Consider the following 27,262-nt stretch of genomic DNA (forward strand, 5'->3'; position numbering starts at 1 on the left):
ACTTTATTCCTTGGAGCAAAGAAGAAATGAGGGGAGATTTGATAGCGATTTACAAGATTATGCGAGGTATAGACAGAGTGGATGTGGGTTGGCTTTTTCCACTTGGGGGAGATAAATACGAGGGGTCATAGTTTTGAGCTGAAAGGGGAAAGGTTTAGGGGGAACATTAGGGGAAAGTTCTTCACAGAATGGTGGGAGTGTGGAATGGGGTGCCATCTGATACGAATATGGATTTGATCTTGTTTTTAAGAATAGGTTGGATAGATAAATGGATGGGAGAGATCTTCTTCTTCTTTGGCTTGGCTTCGCGGATGAAGATTTATGGAGGGGGTAAAAAGTCCACGTCAGCTGCAGGCTCGTTTGTGGCTGACAAGTCCGATGCGGGACAGGCAGACACGATTGCAGCGGTTGCAGGGGAAAATTGGTTGGTTGGGGTTGGGTGTTGGGTTTTTCCTCCTTTGCCTTTTGTCAGTGAGGTGGGCTCTGCGGTCTTCTTCAAAGGAGGTTGCTGCCCGCCAAACTGTGAGGCGCCAAGATGCACGGTTTGAGGCGTTATCAGCCCACTGGCGGTGGTCAATGTGGCAGGCACCAAAAGATTTCTTTAGGCAGTCCTTGTACCTTTTCTTTGGTGCACCTCTGTCACGGTGGCCAGTGGAGAGCTCGCCATATAACACGATCTTTGGAAGGCGATGGTCCTCCATTCTGGAGACGTGGCCCATCCAGCGCAGCTGGATCTTCAGCAGCGTGGACTCGATGCTGTCGACCTCTGCCATCTCGAGTACTTCGACGTTAGGGATGTAAGCGCTCCAATGGATGTTGAGGATGGAGCGGAGACAACGCTGGTGGAAGCGTTCTAGGAGCCGTAGGTGGTGCAGGTAGAGGACCCATGATTCGGAGCCGAACAGGAGTGTGGGTATGACAACGGCTCTGTATACGCTTATCTTTGTGAGGTTTTTCAGTTGGTTGTTTTTCCAGACTCTTTTGTGTAGTCTTCCAAAGGCTCTATTTGCCTTGGCGAGTCTGTTGTCTATCTCATTGTCGATCCTTGCATCTGATGAAATGGTGCAGCCGAGATAGGTAAACTGGTTGACCGTTTTGAGTTTTGTGTGCCCGATGGAGATGTGGGGGGGCTGGTAATCATGGTGGGGAGCTGGCTGATGGAGGACCGCAGTTTTCTTCAGGCTGACTTCCAGGCCAAACATTTTGGCAGTTTCCGCAAAGCAGGACGTCAAGCGCTGAAGAGCTGGCTCTGAATGGGCAACTAAAGCGGCATCGTCTGCAAAGAGTAGTTCACGGACAAGTTTCTCTTGTGTCTTGGTGTGAGCTTGCAGGCGCCTCAGATTGAAGAGACTGCCATCCGTGCGGTACCGGATGTAAACAGCGTCTTCATTGTTGGGGTCTTTCATGGCTTGGTTCAGCATCATGCTGAAGAAGATTGAAAAGAGGGTTGGTGCGAGAACTCAGCCTTGTTTCACGCCATTGTTAATGGAGAAGGGTTCAGAGAGCTCATTGCTGTATCTGACAGATCTGGATGGTTAAAGATAGAGAAATAGTGGTCAGCACAGGCTAGCAGGGCCAAATGGCCTGTTTTCTGTGCTGTAGTATTCAATGGTTCTATTAAATTTTCTGTATTACATGGCAATTGAGAACTCCAATCTGAACTATACATCTGTCTCAAATATACCTGATGACTATGCCTTCACAGCCTTTTCAGGTAGACAGCAAATCTTTAGAATTTCCCACTAAGTTATTTCTTGTTGTCCTGAATGCTGGTCACTTATTGATTTTTTGTACCTGGGGACTGAACACTGCAGATGAAGGGGAATCCTGTTGCATCTATACATATTAAACCTCTAATTTAAAAACAAATTTACAAGTTTTGACAAGGTCACCTCTCAATTTAAAGATGTCATGATCCATTCTGTTTTGGGTAAATATTATTCATGGATCTTGAGCTGTGCATCTTGTATATGCTGACTTCATGTAGGAGTGTGTATTTTAATATTGGTTGTACTCGTTCTTATTCCTTGGTTTCAGATGTGGACCATTGATTGACTTGTGCAGAGGACCTCATGTCAGACACACTGGAAAAATCAAGGCCATGAAAGTTCACAAAGCAAGTATTTTGTATCTAATTTAAAAATAAACCTTTATTTCTGTGAGAGAAAAAGTGCATTTGCACAGACAAGAAATGCTTGTGTCTTGGTGGTGTTGTTGCATAGAAGATGTATTATTAATCTGCATTTATTTTAGTTTTATGATCTATATCATTTATTATTTTTACAGAATTCTTCCACTTACTGGGAAGGAAAGGCTGATATGGAGACGTTGCAGAGAATTTATGGGATTTCTTTTCCAGATCCAAAAATGTTGAAAGAATGGGAAAAATTCCAGGAAGAAGCCAAAAATAGAGATCATAGGAAACTGGGGAGGGTTAGTTGTGTAATTTTAATATGGAAAGTATTAATAATTTGCATAATAATGTATCTTGGACCCCTTTTGAAAGGGTATTACTTTTTACACTTTTCAGTAAATATTGATAGAACTGCATAATCTGTAATTTGTAAGTGAGAAGCAGCTGCAAAGCATACTTGGCTCTTTGTGTAGGAGTAGATTTGCTAAATTATTTCCTGCGAGTACAATAATTTATTTTCTTGACCCGCTTGAGGTAAATTCTCTGGTATGGGTGTTTTTATTAGGCCAGCAGCTGCAATTGGAATGTCTTGTCCTTTTAAACATTATTCTCTGTTAAATGAGGTTGAAGCAGGATTGGGAAATCCTTAACATTGGAAGGTGTGCCTTTAAACAGAAAGCTAAAATTTCTTTCGGGAGTTGGGGGGGGGGGGGAAGAAATTCTATTTTAATTTTTAATTAAAAAAAAAAAAAAATTCTTTCACTGCGTCAGGTGTTTTAAAACCCTCTGATACGTACAGGTCAGTTCAGAATTACTTGCTGCTCTGAGACTAAATAAGTAGGTCATCTGGTTTTTTTTTTCAGGAGCAGGAGTTGTTTTTCTTCCATGAACTGAGCCCAGGAAGTTGTTTCTTCCTTCCAAAGGGAGCTTACATCTACAATGCACTCATTGATTTTGTTAGGGTAAGCTTTATTCAGGTTTTGATTTTAGATACAATTGTGAAAGATATGCAATTTTAATTTAAAGGGGAATATTGAGACAAGGGAATGTTATGTGGGAGTGAGAAGCTCTCCTCAGTTCATCTGTCAGCATTGGGTACTTCAGAATGCTAAGCAACCATATATATCATGGTCATACATTGACAGTCAATGGTATAGTGCGCTCTTCCTGTATATTTCCTTGAAGCAACTCCCCAAATGCATTCCCCTGTTTTTATCCAGATTAAATTCAATTTGCCAACTTGAACTCAACCCATTTTAAACACCTAATTCTTCCTACAATCTAGAGTTCATCTTATCGCTATCTGCCACATGAACAATTTTTGTATAATTTGCAAACTTCTATATTATCACAAATCATTTAAGAAAAGAAACAAAGGGTGGTATGGAACTTTGAGTTGCACAGATAGCAGCTTTCCATTATGAAAGCTCTCTGTACATTACTGATATGCCAATTTTGGTTCAATTTAGCAGTCTCCCCTTCTTCCGATTAAACTTTTACATTTGTGTCAAGTTGCCACATGGGGCTTATTAAAATCCACATTAACTATTTCAGATGTCCCTTTTCAACATCTCGATCTTAAATGAATTGTGATCACTTTCATAAAAATGCTTTCCACCTGGCCAATTCCATTGCTAAAGTTATCCAGAATTACCTCCCCACATGTTGTACTTCCCCCAGCTGTCTTGGACCTCATCACGCCACGGGATCCGGGAGGAAATGTTGAAAGGGCGGGTCTGGATCTGTGCAACCCCTACTCCCCCATATCCATTCATTCACACGCTATTCCTTTCTGAGGAGTGGGCTGTCCTCATATCAAACCCCACAAATTGACTGACGGAACCATCATCATCCTATGGGATGGATAGCTGGAAGAAGACGTAGCATACTGATTAAAGTTTTTTGTGCCTGTAGAAATTCTATGCCTCTCATCCCATATCTGGATATTCTTCCATTAACATAGCATTTGAAATTCCCCACTATTATTAGCAATGTTTTGGCACTTGTCAGAAATCTTCTTGCAGATTTGCTCTTCCTTATGCCTCAGACTGTTTGGTGGTTTATAATACACTCCTGAGTATATTGTCACTTTTGTTCTTCAGCCGTCTTATTTGATGATCTTTCAAGCCTATTACATTGCCATAAATGTGATTGTTTCTTTTTACACCATTCTTTTGTCTTGACTGTAGCCAAAAGTGTTAAATTGATAGTCCTGCCCCTGTGCAAGCCATTTCACTAGTTTGGAAATAATGTGCTTGTGTCAGTCAATGCATTCAATTTGAGCTTTTTCACTAATAATCTTGGACAATACCTTAAAACATGGCTGGACTCCTTATTTACTTTGACTTTCAGAAGTTCAGTCCTGCAGTCCTGATTTATTTTACTCCTCCCTTCTGCACTTTTTTTTCCCCAGCCACACAATCAGCTATGTTACCTTCCATCTGTAATCACTGGCACGTGGTACTGAGAATAATCTGGAGATTAATGTCTTTGTGTCTTGCTTTTTCACTGCTGTTTAAAATCTTCTAGCTGTACCTCATCCCCTTATTTCCTTTGGTATTCCTCCAAAATATTTTGCAGCCACTCAGTACTATCCTTCATCCTGGTTCTAGAGGTGACATTCTGGAATTGTCCACACTGCAGATATACATATCTTTTGCCCTAAATAGAGAATCCTAAATAACTATTGCTCCCATGGCCTCCCTCCCTCCATGTATGAAGTTTCCTGAACTACTTGCCTGATTTTTTTTTCCCTCTGACAAACACCAAATTGTGAAGTTCTTCTTCACTTGTGTGCTCAAATGTGCTGAACCACATAACAATCAGATTTGTATGATTGCAGCGATGTTGAAGTTTTGAACTCAAAGCTCAAGCTTCACTGGCTAATGATATTTCATGCACCTGTGTTATTCAGGTTGTGTGAAGTATCCTGCAGTTGCCACATGACTTAGGATATACTTTCCATATGTTTTAATTTCTGCTTATTCTTTTAATTTCTGCTTATTCTATCAATATAATTAAATGATTGCAAAGTATTGTTCACTGTATTGAACTCTTTTATGCATGAGTGTTTTATTTATATTTGTTAAAATCCTCTACTAATAGTCACCAGTTCTAGCTAGCCATTTAATTAACTGCAACCTCTGCTGACAAGCATCTTATTGACCATTGATTAATAAATATAAAGAAACAAAACAAAATGCACAAGTCAGGCAGTATCTGTGAAAAGTTAGATGTGACCTATTGTACTTGAGCATTTCTGTATTTTTTCCAGTCTGACATCTGCACTTTTGATATTAAATGTTACCAAATTTGTTCAAGAATGGGATACATCCCTTATAAAATTTGACCAATCTGCCTGTATCTGTGTTTCATACTTTAGATAGAACCAACCTTTTGCAGAAATTAACTCTTGTTATTTCCTACTATCAAATCGAAAATACTGAAAATAATAATTCAGGTAGCATCTGCACAGAGAGAAATAAAATTAACAGTTTGCGTTAATAACTTGTACAAGAACAGAATCTCTCTGATCTGCCAAATATTTTCCACTTCTATTCTTGTTAAAGTTTTCCAGCATCACATTATTTTGTGGTTGTTATTTATTTAACTCTGGATAATCTTGGCATTGAACTGCTAAGCAGAGAGCAAAACACAATCTCTGGAGGAACAGAGTCCAGCAACATCAGTGGGAGAAAAAGAATGGTTGCATTTTGAGGCAAAATCCTGTTAAGGAATGTAGTACAGAAGCCAGAGTAGAGGATAGGTTTTGGGGGGGTGGGTGGAAGGAATGGAACAGAACAGAGGCCCCATATGGAATTCATAAATCAGATTCGTAAAACATGACAGACAAAGGCAGAGATTTAATGGATGCCAGCCAAAGGGGAAGAGAGGCAAGAAAAACAAATGGGTCAAATGGAGGAAGATGAGTCATACAGGGTGGAGTGTGTGATTCGACTCCCTGTGAAGGAATCTAAAGAAAAGATGGGAATGGTGATCTAAAGAGAGGACAGGGTGGGGAGAAGGAGAGTGGAAGAATCACATGCAGGGGGTGGGGATGAATGAAACCAAAGAAGAGGGGGGGTGAGAAGAGGTGTTAGTGTATGATAGGGGTCAAAAAAGATGGGGGTGTTGGAGGAGAAGAGGGGAATCATGAATTGAAACTAGAAAATTTAAAGTTTGTACCATTAGGCTGAAAACTGGCCAGAATATGCTGTTCTTCTCGTCTACTTTGGGCCTCACTCTGGCAGAGGAGAAGACCCAGGATAGGCAGATTGGAATCAAGATGCTCTGCAAAATGGTCCTAAAGCTTGTTTGGTCTCACTGATGTAGAGAGCTAAGTTTTGGATAATGACATCTTCTGAGTTGAAAAATGGTAATTTCCACTGAAGTAGTCCTTCTGTGATATCTACAGCAGAAATTAAAGGTTGGGTGCAAATGCATTTTAAACTAAAGAGGATTTTCAGGTTAAATGTCTCTTCCTTAATTTCTCTTATTTTTAGAGTGAATACAAGAAAAGGGGCTTTACTGAGGTTGTGACTCCAAATATTTATAATAGTAAGCTGTGGCAAACGTCGGGACATTGGCAGCACTACAGTGAGAATATGTTCTCCTTTGAAGTGGAGAAGGAGCTCTTTGCCTTAAAGCCAATGAATTGTCCGGGTCATTGGTATGTGAGTGAATTTCTTAAATGTCAAATCGTAATTTCCTTTATTTTTAACATGCCTTTCTGAACGTGGTATTTGAGGGGGTGTGAGTAGGTTAGCAATAGAGTATGGTAATTTTGTGGTTATGTTAATGAAAAGAAACTGATCAAATGCCATCTTGAGAGACAAAATTGGTTTTGAACACCATTAAAAGGTATGTGTAAGAGAAGGATGTGGTGGGTGGGGACCAACGTATTAGAGTTTTTTGAAGAAATCTCAAGTAGGATAGACAAAGAGGCTGTGGATGTTAGCTATTTAGATTTTCAAAAGGCTTTCAATAAGGTGCCACATATTAGACTGCTAAATAAGATGAGGGCCCATGGAATTACAGGGAAGTTATTAAACTGGATAGAAAAGTGGCTGATAGGCAGCAAGCAAAGGGTTCTTGTTCTGGATGGCTGCCTGTAACCGCAGGGGTCGGTATTGGGGCCACTGCTGTTTATAATTTATATTAATGATTTTGATTGTAGTATAAATGGTTTTGTGGCCAAATTTGCAGATGATACCAAGATAGGTGGCGGATTAGGAAGTGTAGGAGAAACTGTAAAGTTGGAGGATATAGACAGATTAGGAGACTGGGCAAAATTATGGCAGATGAGATTCAACATAGGAAAATGTACAGTTGTACACTTTGGTAGTGGAAACAAACAGGCAGAATACTATTTGGATGGGGTGAAAATTCAGACCTCGGATGTGCAAAGGGACCTGGGTGTCCTCGTCCAAGGAAGTCTAAAAGTTAATGACCAGGTGAAAATGGTAGTGAAGAAAATGAATGCTATGTTACCATTCATTTCAAGAGGAATAGTGTGTGTACAAGAGTAAAGAGATGTTGATGAGGCTCTCTGGGGCACTGATGAGGCCTCATTTGGAGAATTGTGGTCAGTTTTGAGTCTCCTATCTTAGAAAGGATGTGATGTTGGAGAGGGTGCAGAGAAGATTTATTAGGATGATTCCCGGAATGCAAAGTCTAACGTACAAGGAGCTTTTGGCAGCTCTTGGGTTGTATTCATTGGCGTATAGGAGAATGAGAAGAGATCTCATAGAGGCTTTTCATATTTGTAAAAAGGCAAGATTAACAAAGGTTAATGCAAGTGTCCAACAGATGACAGGGAGATACATTTTAACAATAAAGAACTTTCAGAGAAATTAATATTTTGCCCATCATCACTGAAGGTATCAAAGAAAATCGGCAGGGGAGTTGTAGACAGATTAGTCTTATATCAGTAATGGGGAAATTGCAGGAATCTATTATTTAAAGAAGTAAGTGGCTCAGTGGTGCAGCCTACAGTATATAACTCGTGTCTTGCACCTCCAGTGACCCCCCAGGTTCAATCCTGTCCTCCAGTGCCATCCATGTGAAGTTTTACATTCTTCCTAAGACCATGAATTTTCCTCTGGGTAGTCTGGTTTTCTCCCATATTGTAAAGGTGTTGGGGTTAATAGGAAACTATATATTGTTTCCATTGTGTAATGAGTTGAAGAATCTGAGGAGAGTTAAAAGGAATGGGAATAGCTGCCCAGGAGTCAGTGGGCCAAAGCTGTTTCCATATTTGTTTTGTTCCATGACAAAGGAACGTGTAAACAAGAGTTTATAAAAGGAAAATAGTGGTTGGGGGAAAAAAGTATTTTAAGATTGTAACAACAGAATGCATAAGGAGAGTCTACAGATGTGGTGTATTTGAATTTTCAGAAGGCCTTTGGTAAGGTGCTACACAGATTATTATGCATTTAAATTTATTTTGGACTTACAACACGGTACTGGGCCCTTTTTGCCCATGAGCCTGTGCTGTCCAATTACACCCAATTGAATAGTGGGAGGAAACTAGAGCCCCCAGGTAAAACCCATCCAAACACAGGGAGAATGTACAAACTCCTTACAGACAGCATGGGATTTGAACCCTGGTCCTGATCGCTGGGGCTGTAATAGCATTGCACTGACCACTACGTTAACTGTGCTGTGCATAATTAGAATGAATGTTGTTGGATTAATGTAGAATTATGGATTGAAGACTTGGCATAAAACTATAGTGGGAATGAATTTTATTTTCAAGGTGAGTGGGAATGATCAGTGAGTGAGTATTTTAAAACAATCTGCTGGCGGAACTGAATTTGGATTCCTTTTCAGCTTGGAAATGTGCTGTATTTAGTGCCTTGGCAGGTTGATGTTCAACATACCAGTTTTTTTTTAAAAGTAATAAGACCTTTAAATGATTCCTTATATCTTCAGCCTCATGTTTGATCATCGGCCACGGTCATGGCGTGAGCTACCATTGCGGTATGCAGACTTTGGTGTGCTTCATCGTAATGAGCTGTCGGGCGCACTGTCTGGCTTGACTCGGGTGCGCAGGTTTCAGCAGGACGATGCCCACATTTTCTGCACTATGGAACAGGTAGGTGGAGCTTTACAATCAAAGACTAAAGTGGTACCACAAGATTGGTGGTCAAGATCAGGTAAACTAAAAATAAGTGGTTTGTTGAAACCAATTGTGATTTTTAAGGTCCATTAAATTGTAGGAAATGGGAAAGAATGACTGAGAAGTAAATGGGTGATCCAGTTGCTTAGAACTAAAGAAGAATTAATTGTTCAAAGTTGTCTGAGGGCGAGGTTGTGTTATGGATGTTTGGTCAATAGCGAAAACCAAGGAAGAACAAGTATTTGTAATATATTAAGTACCTTAGAGAGCAAAGTACTATTGACAGGTGTCCCAAGTTTAGTTATTGAATGAGAAACTAGTATTTCTATCATTTTAATCCCAAACAAAATACTAGGAATTCACTTAATTGAAGAGTCAACTCTCTAAGCTGAAGAAGTAAACTTCATCAAAGTGCATATATGGATATGATTTAATGTTCTGTTTGTAGCAAAAATGTTCTCTGGGCTGGTTCATCAGTAGAGGTGTAACAGCCCTGCATGTCAGAAGTTGTTTTAGCTTTCAAAATTTGTAATTAAGTTTGTTTCTGTGAAAGTGAATTTGTACAGTTTTACAGATGTGTTATTTTAAACAAATATAATACTCTGTAATCCTTGACTTTTCTTGTTTTTGTTAGATTGAGTCAGAAATTAAAGGTTGTCTGGATTTTCTCCGTGCTGTCTATGATGTTTTCGGATTTACTTTCAAACTTGAACTTTCCACTCGCCCAGAGAAATTTCTTGGTGATATTGAAGTGTGGAATACTGCTGAGAAGGTCTGTGATTGTGCTTGTATTCAGTGGTGCTGAATGCTCTGTGTCCTTGTGCATTTTTAATCAGATAAATAATTGTATGACCTTTTTCCAAAAGCAACTAGAAAACAGCCTCAATGAGTTTGGTGAGAAATGGACTTTGAACCCTGGTGATGGTGCTTTCTATGGGCCGAAGGTAATTTAAAATAGAATTCCATCAAAAATATTCAACGTGACAATCAAAGGATTTCTAACTACTTTTAAAACAAATTCTTGCAGATTGACATAAAAATCAAAGATGCTATTGGTCGATATCATCAATGTGCTACAATTCAATTGGATTTTCAATTGCCAATCAGATTTAACTTGACCTATGTGAGGTAAGACACCTATGCTTATGAATTATGGCCTTGTTTGTTTGAGCTGTCCACTTTAAAAACAAATTGTTACATTGTTTGTTGTCTCCCCATAAAGGCTTAATGTTTCTTGCGCAGATGCATAAAATAGTGATGTGGTAGGCTAAATTTAGTGATCCAAAACATGTGTAATGGGTCGATTTATATTAGTGCTGTAATTTCAGTCTTGGGAAACTTTTCTCAAACTAATGCACAAACAAGTGTCTGATTTTTTTTTTCCAGATATTTTGTGACTGCAAAATAAATTAAAATTTCCTATTTGGGGGAAAAAAATCGCAGGAGGCTTTGATTTTAATTTTTTGGAGGATAAAAATATTCTAGCTATAAATATTTACCAACAGTGTGTTCACAAAAGGAATAAACATTATCCGATCCCTTTGATTGCTCCTATTGTTCCACTCCTCTTTTAACCAACTCTATGTGATGCAAATTAATAAATGTACATTCAACATTGCAGCACTTCTCATGATTTTCAATGTTACTTGAAATGTCCTTTTCAGATTCTCCCATCTCCTACAACCTCTAGGTCAAATTCTTAAACTCAAAATAAACTAACTGTAGTACTGTAATTTTGGATATTCATTGCTTTACAGTTTGCTTTTAACTAAACACTATATATTGTGCATCTCACAGCACAGTGGAAGGATTACACCTCCTGAAACATCTCCCAATAGATTGCTAGGTCGACAATAAGTTAATGTCTTGAGTGCATTTGTGCGTTAATTGCTTGTGTTGCTTTATGGTCTATAAAGCACTTTATTAAGAAAAAAATGTACTGACGCAGTGTCTCTTCACAGCCATGATGGCAGTGAGCAGAATAGGCCAGTTATTGTTCATCGCGCAATCCTGGGTTCAGTGGAACGAATGATTGCAATTCTGACTGAAAACTATGGTGGCAAATGGTAATAATTCATTCCATTTTCATTATATTCAGATTTTAAGCAGATTCAATATTTCTTACTGCAGCGATGGCTGCATAACTGTAGTTTTATTCTGTCAATTCTATTGTAATATTTTGAAGTATGATTCATGTACTTAGTGTATGCAATATATTTGTACACCATCCTATTTCTTCCTCTCCGTTTGATATAATTTATTTTTTAAAAAATTGTTTTTTTTTCAGTTTTGAATCAGTTCATTAAAGGTTTGAATCCAATGTCTAAACCTAAGACGAACCATCTGTTGTTGGAAATTGATCTGGCCACTGGGATTTAAAAAAAATTCAAATGTGTCACAGCTGGTATGCAGTCAGCTGGAGGAACAATGTACTCACGGAGACTGTCAATCATTTCCAGTTGAGCCCTAAATTAAGGATCCTCAGAACTGTGGATCCTAACTGGAAGATTAGGCCAGTGCTGCAGGAAAGGGTGTCTGTGGGGTCTTCCATGCCGTCATTGAGGATGATAGCAACATTTTGAGGTATACTTGTTCTTGAGCTATTTGAGGTAAGAACTTGCTCAGCTTTGATTTCCTGATGGGAACAGCAGGAGAAGTTGATTAGGTTTGTTTATCTCTCTTGCAAAAGGTCAGAACAGTCAAAGGCATTAATGCTGCATCCAAATATATTAATATTTCTAAGGATCCATATCCAGAGCGCCAGTGGATCTGGTTAGAATTGTTTCTTGAATCCCACTGCTATTGTCCTTAATGTACTTTTACAATGAAAAAATTTGGAGAAAGTACTTTGCATTTTCTAAAAAGAACTATGAATGGTGGTGGAAACAATCTAATACTATTGGCTTGATTTACTTTTTTTTAAACAAAAAAAAGCATAAAATAGATTAAGTTAGCTGTAATTTCAGCTTACTGGGTTTTGTAAGATATGAAAATAGAGTTGCAAAATTATTGATATTAACATGAGAAACTCTAATATTCAGTTACATGTTCCTAATAATGGGTATATCAGAAATAACGTTGCAAATAGCAGCACTTGCCTCACAATTCTGTCGAGTGGAGCACAATAATCTAGATTGATATTGCAGTATTGAAAGTGTTATTTATTGCTTGCATATTCATGGTGATGCATTACACTGAAACCCTGTGCATTCCTTCAAGGGGGACATGAAAAAGCAAAGAAGATGCTCCGGTTAGCCTAGCCAATATTTATCCATGTCTAATATTTCACTAAGGTTATGATCCTGTCATTATCACATTGTTAATTGTGGGAATTTGTTATCTGTAAATTGGCTGCTGCATTTCAAATGTGACTGTGCTTAAGCATTTTACTTGCTGTTGCATGCTTCAGGATTTCCCTAGAAATAATGATGCAATACAGTCAATCTTACAGTATGGAAACAGGCCCTTCAGCTCAACTGGTCTATGATCAAGTTGACTACCTAAGCTAGTCCCATTTGCCTGCACCTGGTCCATATCCCTCTGAACATGTCCTATCCATGTATCTGACTAAATATTCCTCTGAATAAATGCTAATATACCCATCCCTACCATTTCTTCTGGTAGCTTGTTCCACATACCTATCACCTATGTTGGGAGGGTGGAGGGTGCCCCTTTTCCCTCTACCATTTTGGATTCTCCTATCCTGGGGAAAAGATTGACTATTTACCTTCATCTATGCTGCATTTCTTTATAATCCTCTATAAAGTCTCCCCTTTTGTCTCTAGACTTCAGGGAGAAAAATCCAAGCCTATTCAACCTCTCCTTAAATCAAGACTTCCAGTCCCAGCAACATTTTTCATGCATCTTTTCTGCACCCTTTTCAGCTTAATATCATCCGTCCTCTAATTGTCTAACCACTTCGAGTTCTCCAAATGTGCTCTTGAGTTATAACATGATGTCCCAAAACTGCTGCACTAAATGTGCAGACCGATGAAGGGAAGTGTGCCAAACTCCTTCCTCACTACCCATCTGACCTGTGTTGCCATTTTTGGGGATTGATGTGCCTATTTCTCGGGTCTCTCTGTTCTACAATGCTCTGGGGCCTATTCTGTGGATTAAACAATGCAGGAAGTACTTGAATTGAATGGAACAATTCAGGAGAATGCAGTTTCATTCCTCAGAGACTTTAATTGCAGTAAGCTTGTTAAATTGCACTATTTTCTGTGTTACTTGCTTCCAGAGAAGTAATGACATGAAGTACTGCAATTTTTACTTTGCAGGCCTCTTTGGTTATCTCCACGTCAAGTTATGGTTGTACCTGTGGGACCTGCATGTGAGGAATATGCACGAAAGGTAAATTCAGGGAAACTACCATCTTTCATTTTTCTCATAGATGTGTGAAAAATCTTAAGAATTTTCAAGAGTAAATACAATGCAAAAGAAGTTGAATTTTCAAGCAAAGCATTGCAGTAAGAATAGATTCATTGTAGTAATGAAACAATAATGCTGAACACTGTTGGAATAATTTCTTGTTTGTAACTCCTGATGATTTTCTAACAAGAATGCTTGATTTTACATTTTGAAATGAAAATTGCTATGATTCATTTTGTACAGAAATCCATTATAGTTAAATATGGTAGAGCAAGCTCAATCTTTCACTGATTCTTATAACATTTTCCATCAGCAATTATTAAAAGGTGCATAAAATTACCTTTCTCCATGTGCATTGTAATGTGAACAAATAAGTAATATTTCCTATATATTACAAGGAATGATAGTCCAGATTATGCAGTAGTAATGAAAGTAAACTGCATTGGCATTTCCCAAGATTATACTGTGAAATTGAAACAAAATTGAAATCACCCCGCATGTTGAAATTATTTCCAAGTAGATGAGAAAATAGGAGAAAGCTATTTGGCTCATCAAGCCTTTCTTGCCATCTAATATGATGACAGTTGATCTCCCAGAAGTTTTATCTCCACCTGTGTGCCAGTCCCCATAGTCCTCAATTCCCTGATGTTGCAAAAATTTTGCTTTCTCTTTAAATATCCAACATCGTTATTCACTCATTGCTGGTCAACCTGCTCCAAACCCTAGGCCTTTGTAACTGGATCCTTGACTAGCTCATCGGAAGACCACAGACAGTACAAATTGGAAACAATGTCTCGTCCTCACTGATGATCAACACCAATGTACCCCCAGTTTGCTCTACTCACTCTACACCCATATCATTGTGGCTAGGCACAATTCTGATGCTATCTACAAATTTGTTGATAACTCAATGATTGTTGGCAGAATCACACGGCAATGAGGAAGCATGCAGGAGAGAGAGAGAGATGTTAGTTCACTGAGTGGTGCACACCACAACCTTGCACTCAATGTTAGCAAAACCAAGGAGATGATTGCAGTCAGGAGAACACAAAGCAGTCCTCATCAAGGACTCCGTTGTGGAGAGGGTTAAGAACTTAAAATTTTTGGGTGTCAACATCTGTCCTGAAGCCTCCATGTTGATGCAATCACAAAGAAAGCTCGCCAGTGGCTATATTTTGTAGTGTTTGAGGAGACTCAGTCTGTCACTGAAGACTCCAACTTCTACATATGCACCATGGAGAGCATTTTGGCTGATTGCATCACTGGTACGGAGGTGCCAATGCTCAAGATAAGAAAAAACTCGAGGGTTGGTAACTTGGTCTGCGACATCAGAGGCATCAGACTTTACTCCATCAAGGACATGTACAAATAGCGGTGTCTTAAGAAAGCAGCATCTATCCTCAAGGACCCCTGCTACCCTCTTCACTCTGCTACAATCAGGGAAAAGATAGAAGTCTAAAGACAAGCACTCAGTGGCACAAGGACAACTTCTTCCCTGCTGCCACCAGATTCCTGAATGATCAATGAATCAAAGACATTAGCTCACTTTGACTTTTCATGCACTTTTTAATTTTGTACAGTGTTTTTTATATAAATGTTTGCACTGTGATACTGCTGCAAAACAACAAATTTTGTGACTTCTTTATGAAACTAAATTCTGATTCTGAATAACCTAAGTATTCTAAATATCCAAGTTGTATAATTCCAAAGATTTTCCAAATTTTTGCTGTAAAATATATAAAATAAATTCTTTAAAGTGACATCATTTTGCTGAAGATCACAAAATATCAACCAAAGCATTTCTGAACTAATTTTGGTTCTCTTCGTAATTTTCTCCTAATAATTCTCTTATAAATATCCAGGTTCAGCGCCAGTTTCATGATGCTGGGTTAATGAGTGATGTTGATCTCGACCAAGGGTGTACGCTAAACAAAAAGATCCGAAATGCACAACTCGCCCAATATAATTTCATTCTTGGTAAGATTTGGACAGAAGAATGGTCGGGAGGGGGTGGAGGTGGTCTGAGGGATGGTGACAGGAGGAGAGATAAGAAAACAATACTTTTATTGACTTCAAGCAGTTTAATATTCTGTCTAAACTGTGGTTTGGACTGATCAGTGTTACATAAACCTAAAGATATGAGGACTGCTTAGATTGATTTCAGTCTGAACATCACACAGTGCTGTTTCAAAAGGTTAATCTCTCAAGATTGTATGGATTATCTGTGCATTTGCATGAATGGAGGAGAGAGAGATCAGGCAAACAATTATATTTACAGCGTTAATATGAAGGAGGCTCTCTCTGTTGAAGAAGATTGTCCCCTGAGCCAGAAGGGATCTATCCCAGGTTAAGAGCAAGAAGAGAGCAATTGCAGAGGTCTTGACTTTGAATACTTTCCAGCCACAAGCAAGATTCCAGGCAACTGGAGAGTAGCCAATATTTGTTCCTTTGTTTAAGGAGTCATGGAGATAATACAGGCTGAGTCTTGCATCTGTGCCATGAACGTTATTGGAGAAGATTCTTGGGGAAGACATGGACCTGCATTTGGTAAAACATAGATTCATTAGGGATAGTTCAGCATGGCCTTGTGCAGGCAGAAAGATTCTGTCTTACAAAACTGATTGTGTTTTTTTTTGAAGAGGTGATGAAGGTTGGTAGGGCAGTGGATTCCTCTACATGGATTTTTCTAAAGCATTTGTCAAGGCTCCTTTATGCTAGGATGGGCCAGAAGATTAGGGCACATGGGATTGAGATGATTTAGCTGATTGAATTCAAAATTGGGTTGGCCATAGAAGATGGGAGAGTAGTGGAAGCATGTTACCCTGACTGGAAGCTTGTGACTAGTTCATTTCTATTGGAATTGGTGTTTGAACCTCTGTTTGCAGTATATTAAATGATTTGGATAGAAATGTAAGTTCATTAGTGAGTATGTGGTGGTCTCAAAAAATTGTGAATATTGAGAAGGGTTGTCAAATGGAAATGTGGGTGGAAAAATGGCAAGGAATGTAATCCAGACAAATGTGAGGTGATGCATGTTAGGAGATCGAATGCACAAGGGAAGTACATAGTAAATGGCAGGGACCATTTTGGAACATTAATCTATTAGCAAGATCTTGGAGGGCAAATCCACAGCTCCCTGAAAGTAGCAAGACAAGTAGATGGGTTGGTAAAGGTACTGTATGGCATTTTGGCATAAATCAGCAAGGACATTGAGTATAAAATTCGGTAAAATGTATTACTGGTTAGCCCACTTTAAGAATATTGTGAGCGGTTCTGGTGCTGCATTACAGGAAGAATGTTGAAGTTTGGAGAAGGAACATAAAGATTCACTAGGATTTGAGAGTATGACCATGAAGAGAGAATGCATGAACTTGGATTGTTTTTTTTAATATTGGAGGCTGAGGAGTTAACGGATGAAAGTTTGTATGTTTCGGCATACAAGTCGACCCCCCCCCCCCCTCGCCCCATAACCTAATTTTAATGGTTTTATGTTATATCTGGCATACAAGTGGAAACCCACCCTCACCCCCCATTTTCTGGCTGTCGGAGGTGCCCTGTTGACTGGCGTAAAAGACTGCCTCCTTTACCCCCCCTCCCACCGCTACCCAACAAATGCTCGTGATGCCTGAGATGGGCCATTGAGCAACCTATACGTTGACCCCCCCCCCCCCCCCCCCAAAATACATCATGTGGATTGATCTGCTGGAATTGGGGTTGAGGTGATTGTTATCATGGAGGATCCATTGACATAACTCGGCATGCGATGAAAATATGAAGCGAGCTTTAAGTTGAAAGTGATAGAAGTGGCCAAGAAAACCAACAACTGCTGCTTGCTGCTTCAAGAAAATTTGATGTGGATGAGAAATTGGTAAGAGATTAAAGGGAAAAAAGAAGAGACTTTAAGAAAAATACCAAAAAAGCAATGTTCTTTGAGAAACTGAATCACTCATTGGCAATTGTTGGAAAATCATGTAACAGAGGCAAGATTGCTACAAAGTCACCCAAAATAAAATGAGAACATTTGCACTGCAGTGGGTCAAGTCGCACCCAGACCTCGGTGATTTTGAAGCCACAGTAGGCTGGTGCAATCATTTAATGAACAGTAAAAATCTGGTATTATGGAAAAAAAACCCAAAAATTGCACAGAAACTACCAAAAGATCTTGATCATGAAGTTGTAAGTTTTCACCAGTTTTCATACGTAACTGGCAGAAACATCAGTTTACATTGGCAAATATTGGATACGTGGACCAACCCCCCACAAATTTCAACAGTGAAATGGAAAAAGTTAATACTGTACCGGCCATGAAAGGGCCAGGTTCACCATGATGTTATCATGCATGGCCGACGGGACAAAGTTAAGATTCATGGAAAATTAAAGCGAAAATGAAATTCCCTGCAGATATTTTTGTACATTTTCATGAAAAGGGTTGTATGGGAGAAAATGGTGTAAAACTATGGATAGACACAGTGTAGAACAGACGGCCAGGCTGTTTACACAAAGAACGGAGTTTGCTGGTCTGGGATATGTTTTATAACCACTTAACTGAGAACACTAAAAGTAGATTAGCATTACGTAATACATGGTGGTTATCCTGGGTGGTTTGACATCTATGTTGCAACCTCTTGATGTCTGCTTGATGAACAAGCCATTTAAAGACTATGTGCGAGGAATGGATGTCGAGTGCAGAAAAGTCATTTACAAAAGGTGGGGCAATGCGTGCTGCATCACTTGATATGCTGGTAACTTCGTGCACAAGGCATGGGACAAAGTTAGAGACTAATAAAATAATAAAAGTGCAGTATCTCTAGTGCAATTAGTGCAATTGATAGCATGGAAGATGATTTATTGTGGGACACTGATGATGAAGCTGAAACTCCCTCATCAGATACAGACTAGGACCCATATGATGACTGTTTAAGCAGTGAGAGTATGGATGTGCTTGCTGCCATCTTTGCTTCAGGTGGATAGAATGCTTTTGAAGGATTCTAAATGTTGTTGTTTTCAGACAATGATAGCAATTTTGAAGGGTGCTAATTTTTTTTCAATAAAAACCTCAATGAAAATGTCGCAGTTGGGTTTTTCAAGGGTTGACTAGTACCCCAGATCAGCGTGGATTGGATTTTGAGATGAATTTAAGGTCTCAAAAGTATATCTAGCCTATAAGTCAACGTCCATTTTTTTTGAGAGATTTTTTTGGGGTTTCATGACTTGTACGCTGAAATATATGGTATATAAAATTGAAGGATAGGATAGGTGATTTGTCTTTTTCCCCAATATAGAAATATCAGTACGAGAGAAATTGGTTTTAGAGACGGAAAATTGTTAAAATTCTGTAAAGCAAGTTTTAAAAAAAAAACTGAGCTGTAGGTGTGTAGAACAAGCTGCCAAGAGAGATGATGGAAGTAGATGTGATAGCCACATCGGATGCACAAAGACAGGTATAATAAATTGAATGGAAGTACTATATTTAGACCATGTGTGGGCAGATAGAATTTGTTTAGTGTGATATTGTGGAACAAAGCCTGTTCCTGTGTTATTCTGTTCTATGTTCCTTTGACAGATCCAAAGTTTGGATGCCTGCACCAATATTTTGGAGAATTTAAATTAATGCTTCAGTTACACCCACATTGTTAAGGTTTTTTGACCTATCATATTCATGTAGTGTCCTCCATAATGTTTGGGACAAAGACATTTCCTTTATTTGCTTCTGTGCTCCACAGTTTTAAATTAATTTGCATGTGATTAAAGTGCACATTCCAGATTTTATTAAAGGGTAAGAGGCATTGAAAAAATATTTTGTGTCAGTCTTCATGGTGGAAGATGCGTCCAGCATGCCCAAGTGCGGAGATAAGGATGCGAATGTTGGGGAAGGCCTTGATAAAATATTTGTTGCAAAGGAAGTAGTGATGGAGAAACTAATGGGACTAAAGCCAGACAAATCACTTGGTCCTGATGATATGATTCCAAAGTTTCTGAAGGAAATAGCAGAAGTTATAGTTGATGCATTGGTGGTCCTTGGATTTTGGGCAGGTCCTGGCAGACTGGAAGGAATGTAGGCAGAAGACTAGAAATTATCGGCCAATTAGCTTGACATCTGTAGTTGGAAAAATGCTGGAAGCCATCATTAAAGATGAAATAGTGAAACTTTTGGAATGTAAGGGTTCAATCAGGCAGACGCAGCATGGTTTTAGAAAGGGAAGATCTAGTTTGACAAACTTGTTAGGATTCTTTGAGGATATAATGGGTGCAGTGGATAGAGGGGAACAGGTTGATGTTGTATATTTGGATTTCCAGAAAGGGTTTGATAAGGTGCCGCACAAGAATTACAGGAAAGTGGAGTCCGGGGAAGTCTATTGGCCTGGATTGAAAATTGGTTGTCTGACAGGAGGCAGAGAGTCGGGATAAATGAGAGTTTTTCAGGTTGGCAGAGAGTGGTAAATGGGGTGCCGCAGTGGTCAATGTTAGGCCCACAACTTGGAGGAGGGGACAAAATGTGGTGGAGCCAAGTTTGCGGATGACACCAAATTGAGTGGAAGAGCAAATTGTAATGAGGATGTGGAGAGTCTGCAGAGGGATATAGTTAAGCTGGATGAGTGGGCAAAGGTCTGGCAGATGGAGTACAATGTTAGTAAGTGTGAGGTTTGGCAAGAAAAATAAAAGAGCTGAATATTATTTAAAGGGTGAAAAACTACAGCATGCTGTTGTGCAGAGGGACTTGGGAGTGCTTGTGCATGAATCGCAAAAAGTTAGGTTGCAGGTGCAGCAGGTTATTAAGAAGGCAAATGGAATGTTGGCCTTCATCGCTAGAGGAATTGAATTCAGGAGTAGGGAGGTAATGTTGCAACTGTATAAGGTACTGGTGAGACCGCACCTGGAGTACTGTGTCCAGTTCTGGTCTCCATATTTGAGGAAGGATATACTGGCTTTGGAGACGGTCCAGAGGAGGTTTACTAGGTTGATCCCTGGGATGAAGGGGTTGAATTATGATGAAAGATTAAATCATCTAGGATTGTATTCGCTCAAGTTCAGAAGAATGAGAGGAGATCTTATAGAAACATATAGGATTATGAAGGGTATGGATAGGATAGATGTAGGAAGGTTTTTTGAGCTGGCCGGGGAAACTAAAACGAGAGGACACAGTCTCAAGATTCGGGGGAGTAGATTTAGGACAGAGATGAGGAAAAATAGTTTTTCCCAGAGAGTAGTGAATGTTTGGAATTCTGTATCCAGGGATGTGGTTGAGGCTGCTTCATTAAACATATTTAAAATTCGGTTAGATAAATTTTTACATGATAGAGGAATTAGGGGATATGGGGAGAAGGCAGGTAGGTGGAGTTAGGTCATAAATTAGATCAGCCATGATCGTATTGAATGGTGGAGCAAGCTCGATGGGCCATTTTTGGCCTACTCCTGTTCCTACTTCCTATGTTCCTATATAATTGTGTACATTTTGGTTTGACCATGTAGAAATTACTGTACTTTTTATACATATCCCCTCATTTCATGTCACCAGAATATTTGGGACATAATCATGTTCAGTACTTCATTGCATATCCCTTGCATGCAATGACTGCTTGAAGTCTGATTCATAGACATCACCAGGTACTGAGTATCTTCTCTGGTCATGTTCTGTCAGGCCTCTAGTGCAGCCATCTTCAGCTCCTCCTTGTTTCAGGGGCTTGTCCCCTTAAGTTTTTTCTTCAGCTCAGTTGGATTTAGATTAGGTGGCTGACTTGGCCATTCAAGAATTTTTCACTTTTTAGATTTAGAAAAACTCCTTTGCTGTTTTAGCGGTACATTTGAGATCATCGTCTTACTGTGAGCAAGATGTTTCTTAACACCTCAGAATTAATTTTGCTACTGCTATCAATAGAGATAAGTGCCTCAGGACCTGTGGCAGCCATACATGCCCAGGCCATAACACCCCCACCAACATGTTTCACAGATGAGATGCTATGCTTTGGATCTTGGGCAGTTCCCTTACACCTCCACACTTTGTTCTTACCATCACTGATATGGGTTAACCTTGGTCCATCTATCCATGAGACCTTATTCCAGAATTCAGCAGGCTCTTCAATCGTTCTTGGCATATTAATCTGGTCATCCTGTTTCTTGCAGTCTAGCCTCTCTTTCTGTTCATGAACTCTGTGGACATTAGCCATTGAAACATCGACACCTGCCTCATGAAGTATTTCTAATCTGTTGGCAGGTGTTTGGGGATTTTTCTTCATTATGATGAGAATTCTTTTGTCATCAGCAGTGGAGGATTTCCTTGGCCTACCAGGCCCTTTGTGATTACGGAGCTCATCAGTGAGCTATTTCTTCTTGATGATGTTCTAAACAGTTGAGTTTGTTAATCCTAAAGTTTGGCTGATGTCTCTTACTGTTTTATTCTTGTTTTTCAGCCTCATAATGACTTAGAAACATAGAAAATCGACAGCACAATACAGACTCTTTCATCCCACAAAGTTGTTCCGAGCATGTCCCTACCTTAGAAATTACTAGGCTTACCCTAAACTCCATGTACCTATCCAAAAGTCTCTTAAAAGACCCTATCATCCATTTCCACCACCACCACTGCTGGCAGCCATTCCACACACCCACCATTCTGCATTAAAAAAAATCTTGCCCCTGACATCTCTGTAACTACTCTCCAGCACCTTAAACCCATGTCCTCTTGTGGCAACCATTTCAGCCCTGGGAAAAAGCCTCTAACTAACCACTCATCTTGTACACCTCTATCAGATCACCTCGCATCCTCTGTTGCTCCAAGGAGAAAAGGCTGAGTTCACTCAACCTGTTTTCATAAGACATGTCCCTTAATACAGGCCACATTCTTGTAAATCTCCTCTAGACCCTTTCTATGGCTTGCACATCCAGAACTGAGCACAAGTGGGGTCTGATTAGGTTCTTGTATAGTGGCAACATTACCTCTCTGCCTCCTAAATTTAATTCATTATTAACGAAGGCCAATACACCATATGCCTTCTTAACCACAGAGTCAACCATATGCCTTCTTAACCACAGAGACAACCTGTGCAGCTGTTTTGAGCATCCTATGGTCTCTGACCCCAAGATCCCTCTGATCCACACTACCAAGAGTCTTACCATAAATATTCTGCCATCAGATTTGACCTACCAAAATAAACCACTTCACACTTAACTGGGTTGACTAAGATCCTTTTCCATAGTGAGTACTGAAGTAAAGAATTTGAGTACCTCTGCTATTTTCTCCAGTTCCATACGCACTTTCCCACTGTCACATTTGATAGGTCCTATTCTTTCATGCCTTACCCTCTTGCTCTTCACATACTTGGGGTTTTCCTTAATCCTGGCTGCCAAGGCCTTCTCACGTCCGCTTCTGGCTTTCCTAATTTCCTTTTAAAGCTCATTCCTGTTGGCCTTAAAATCTCTAGATCACTAACATTACCTAGCTCTTTGAACCTTTTGTAGGCATTTCTTTTCCTCTTGACTAGATTTATTTCCGCTTTCCACCTTTGTGCACAACAGTTCCTGTACACTACCATAAATAAGTTCCCTGTCTCATTGGAATGCACCGATGCAGAAATCCACACAAAACCCCCTGAACATTCGCCACATTTCTTCCGTACTTTTTCTCGGACACATCTGTTTTTAACTTAAGCTTCTAATTTCTTGCCTGATAACTTCATAATTTCCTCTTCCTCCAGTTAAACACTGTTCCTATTTATTTCCAATGCCATTGTAAAGGAGAGAATTATGATCAATATTTCTAAAATACTTTTCCACAGGGATCTGATACCTGACCAGGTTCATTTCCCAATCTACTTATTGTGTCAAGAAACCTTCCTGAACATACCTAACAAATTACCCCCATCTAAACCCTTGCTCTAGAGAGATGCCAGTTGATATTTATGAAATTAAAATATCCATCATGATGACTGTTATTACACCTTTCCAGGGTCTGTTTCCTGATCTGCTCATCAATATCCCTGTTCCTATTGAGTGGCCTCTCAAAAAAACACCCCATAAAGTTATTGACCCCTTCTTGTAACTAACCTCCACCCACAAAGGCTCCATAGTCAATCCCTCCAAGACGCCCATCTTTTCTGCAGCTATGACACTATCTCTGATCAGTGGTGCCTCTATTGCTTCCCTCCTTGTCCTTTCTGAAACATCTAAAGTCCGGCACTTGAAGTAAACCATTCCTGTCCCTGAACCACCCAAGTCTTCGAAATGGCCACCACATCATAGCTCCGTATTAATCCATGCTCTAAGATGATCTGCTTTGTTCACAATACTCCTTGCATTAAAATAGACACACCTCATACTGTCGATCTGAGCATGTCCCTTCTCTATTTCCAAGCTTTCTCTATTTGTGAGCCAACTGCCTCTTCTCCAGTCTCTTCAGTTTGTTTCCCACCCCCCAACAATTCTAGTTTAACCTCTCCCCAGTAACCTTAGCAAACCTCCCACCAGGATATTAGCCCAGAAGAGGTCTTAATGGTCCAAAAATCTGAATTCCTGGCCCCTGCTCCAATCCCTCAGCTACACATTTATCCTCCACCTTATTTGTATTCCTATTCTCACCAACTCTTGGCACAGGTGGTAATCCTGAGATTATTATATTTGCTGACTTGCTTAGCAACTTCATTCCTAACTCCCTGTAGTCATTTTTCAGAACCTCTTCCCTTTTCCTACCAATGTCATTGGTACCAATATGTACTTTTTTGGTTGTTCTCCCTCCCACTGCAAGATGTCTTGGCCACGATCTGAAACATGCCTGTCCCTGGCATCTGGGAGGAAACTTCTATAGATTTTGCCAGTCTGACCTCCTAACCTAAAAGCCCCCTATGAGCCACAGGGCATGCCCACTGTTGCTCGCCCCAAGTAGGCTGTATTGCCTCTTTTCCTTCCACCCCCACCCCCAAATAGTGCTCAAACAGGAGTACTTATTGTCAAGGAGTACCTGGCTCTGCCCCTTCCCCCTCCTGACTGTGACCCATTTGTCTTTCTCCTGTGGCCCCTGTGTGACCACCTGCATATAACTCCTTTCTCTCAGCTCCTTGCTGTCTCTGACTAGATGAAGGTTATCAAGCTGCAACTCTGGTCCCTATTGTGGTCCCTTAGGAGCCGCTGCTTGACAGACTGAGTGCAGATGTGGCCATCTGCGAGGCTGGGAGACTCTAGGATCTCCCATATCTGACACCAAGCACAGAACACTGGCCTCCCATACACAGGTAAACCTATATCACCTCGTTACTGCCTAAGCCTGTTGAGCTAAAGCCCTAGTACTATGCTACCATCTCACTTCTGCCTGCTCCAAATGCACTACTGACCCAGGGAAGGCTGCAGGGTCGCTGCACCACTGACCCGAGGGTCACCTTCCTAGAGACTTCTTTTGACTTTCAATAGCACAGTTCTGGTCCTCGTGTTGAAAAATGGCAACTACAGACTCCAAAGATGATCAAAAAGCTTGAAAGCAAATCTAGCTCTCTTATACCTGCACCAATAAAGTAATTAAACATACCTGAGTAATCACAAACCCCTGTGAAGACAAATGTCCCAAACATTGTGATGCCCTGAAATGGGGGACTATGTTTAAAAGGTGCTGTAATTTCTACATGGTAAAACCAAAATGTAGACTACTAATAACCTTTAATAAAACCTGGAATGGGCACTTCAATCACGTGTGAATTATTTAGATTACAAATTAAAACTCTGGAGAACAGGGGCAAATAAAAGAAAAATAATGTCTTTGTCCCAAATGTGAAGGGCACTGGATGAGGTATTGGACTGTTGTCTCAAATCAAGAAGTACTTGTCCCATGTTGACAGGTTGTTGCATTTTTATTGAAGCAAAAAATAATTCCCGTTGAACTTTATAATTAATTGGTGGATGGTAGTGAGCACTTTTTATTTTACAACCACCTTTCAGTCTTCCACCTTTGTTTATGGCCACAATACAAAAAGCATTATTTTAAATTGTGCAATTATAGCTGATCAAGGTCATAATTCTGAGAATTCTCAAATTTTTGTAATTTCTTTTTGTAATGTGATTATTACACAATGGCTATATTAAAATTAATTTATTGTATTTTTAGTGGTTGGTGAAAAAGAGAAGAGCAGTGAAACAGTCAATGTACGTACAAGAGACAACAAGGTGCATGGGGAGTGCACAATATCTGAAACCATAGAGAGGCTTTTGCAGTGCAAACAGTCCAGAATCAAACATGCTGAAGAGGAGTTCTGAAGTTTTGTGCAGCAATAAATAATATGGATCCAGACACGTGTTTTAATTGGGAAGAAGAAAGAATTTAAAAAAAAATTCAAATGACTAGACAATCAACAGAAATGTGGGCTGGAAGGTTGAAAATTTATTTTAATTTGTGTATATTGGCAGGAGCTTGCCTAAATGTTTTGATAATAACATCTTTAAAAATGGTACATGGAATTTTCTTCATTTTCTCATATTATGAAATTTCTTGTGATTCATGATTGTAAACAAAATCCCCAATAAATAAATTACCTCTGCTCATTTTTATTTCTTGTGATATATGCACAATTAGAACCAGAGAAAGTTGCAGCACAGGAAACAGGCCATTTGACCCTTCCAGTCTCTGCTAGCCAATAAAACTAGCTGGTTTCACTGACCTACTCTCAGCCCACTCCTATCCATGTATGTGCTATATAAATCATGTATTTTTCCCACTAACCAATGAAAGACATTCTGAACAAAGTGCGTCAAATTTAGGGAGCCACAATGGCCATCTAGTAGATCCTCACAGTTCCAGTGCCCCAGGTTCAATCCTGAACTCGTTCTGTTTGTGTGGACTTTGCATGTCTTCCCTGTGCCATGTAAATTTTCTACACACACACACAGTGCTATCTTCCCTCATACCAAAATCTGTGGATTGGTAGATTATTTAGCCACCTTGTCCCCCCTAGAATTTGTGGCAAATTGATGGAGAGTTTGTCATTACACAAGTACAATGGAATGATGCATCAGTTCTTGCTGCTGTGAAACAGGTACATGAGATTATACCAACTAAAATTGGTTACCACACTATCTCAAAACAGCAATAATTATAAAAAGATAGATGAGTAAATATTAGTAGCAGTTAATGCAAGAAAGAAATAGTAATGTTTCAATAGTGTAGATAGCTCTTTTGGTACCACTGGAGTAGTTTATGGTTAGGGTTGTTTGGGGACTGAGTGGTGCTGGACTTTGGGCTTCTCTCTTCTGCCTGAAGGTAGCAGTGAGAAGATATTACCAGGGTGAGGGGCTCCTTTTTGATGCCTATCTCTTTGAGGTAAAATGAATATTATCAGTGGACAGTAGTTGGCTAGAATTGCTGCTTTTTTGTAACCTGGGCACTATTGTTTCCAAACCTGGCCATGATGCAATTTCACTGTACTTTGCATCATGGGAAAATTCAATGGGTTATGGAAGGATTAGGGTTAAAAAAAAACATGGGTACTTGATGATCAATAAACAAGAAGTCTCTAGATGCTAAGGAACTAGTGCAATACACAAAAGTGCTGAAGGAACCTAGCAGGAAAGCAATGGGCAATTGACGTTTTGGGCCTGAGCTGAAAATCAGACAAATGCCTGAGTAAGGAGGTTGGGGGAGGGAAAGAGCACAGGCTGGCTAG

The 27,262-nt window shown here is 39.7% G+C and overlaps 1 protein-coding gene across 3 annotated transcripts in view; it reads left to right on the top strand.

Moving 5' to 3' along the window:
* tars1 (threonyl-tRNA synthetase 1) overlaps nucleotides 1–26,140 on the top strand; it is a 42,415-nt gene extending 16,275 nt beyond the window's left edge. For 2 of the 3 annotated variants that reach the window (XM_069924307.1, XM_069924309.1), the window contains exons 8-19: nucleotides 2,038–2,116; nucleotides 2,287–2,433; nucleotides 2,998–3,096; nucleotides 6,637–6,803; nucleotides 9,068–9,230; nucleotides 9,889–10,026; nucleotides 10,121–10,198; nucleotides 10,282–10,382; nucleotides 11,216–11,320; nucleotides 13,535–13,607; nucleotides 15,488–15,602; nucleotides 25,711–26,140. In XM_069924307.1, coding sequence (XP_069780408.1) covers nucleotides 2,038–2,116; nucleotides 2,287–2,433; nucleotides 2,998–3,096; nucleotides 6,637–6,803; nucleotides 9,068–9,230; nucleotides 9,889–10,026; nucleotides 10,121–10,198; nucleotides 10,282–10,382; nucleotides 11,216–11,320; nucleotides 13,535–13,607; nucleotides 15,488–15,602; nucleotides 25,711–25,859 — 1,414 coding nt within the window. In that variant the 3' untranslated portion in view covers nucleotides 25,860–26,140. The remainder of the gene's footprint in view (nucleotides 1–2,037; nucleotides 2,117–2,286; nucleotides 2,434–2,997; nucleotides 3,097–6,636; nucleotides 6,804–9,067; nucleotides 9,231–9,888; nucleotides 10,027–10,120; nucleotides 10,199–10,281; nucleotides 10,383–11,215; nucleotides 11,321–13,534; nucleotides 13,608–15,487; nucleotides 15,603–25,710) is intronic. The other variant, XM_069924308.1, reaches the window with a different exon arrangement.
* Nucleotides 26,141–27,262: the final 1,122 nt, after the last annotated feature.

Source organism: Narcine bancroftii, chromosome 3 (genome assembly GCF_036971445.1).
Source record: "Narcine bancroftii isolate sNarBan1 chromosome 3, sNarBan1.hap1, whole genome shotgun sequence".
Classification (NCBI taxonomy): domain Eukaryota; kingdom Metazoa; phylum Chordata; class Chondrichthyes; order Torpediniformes; family Narcinidae; genus Narcine; species Narcine bancroftii.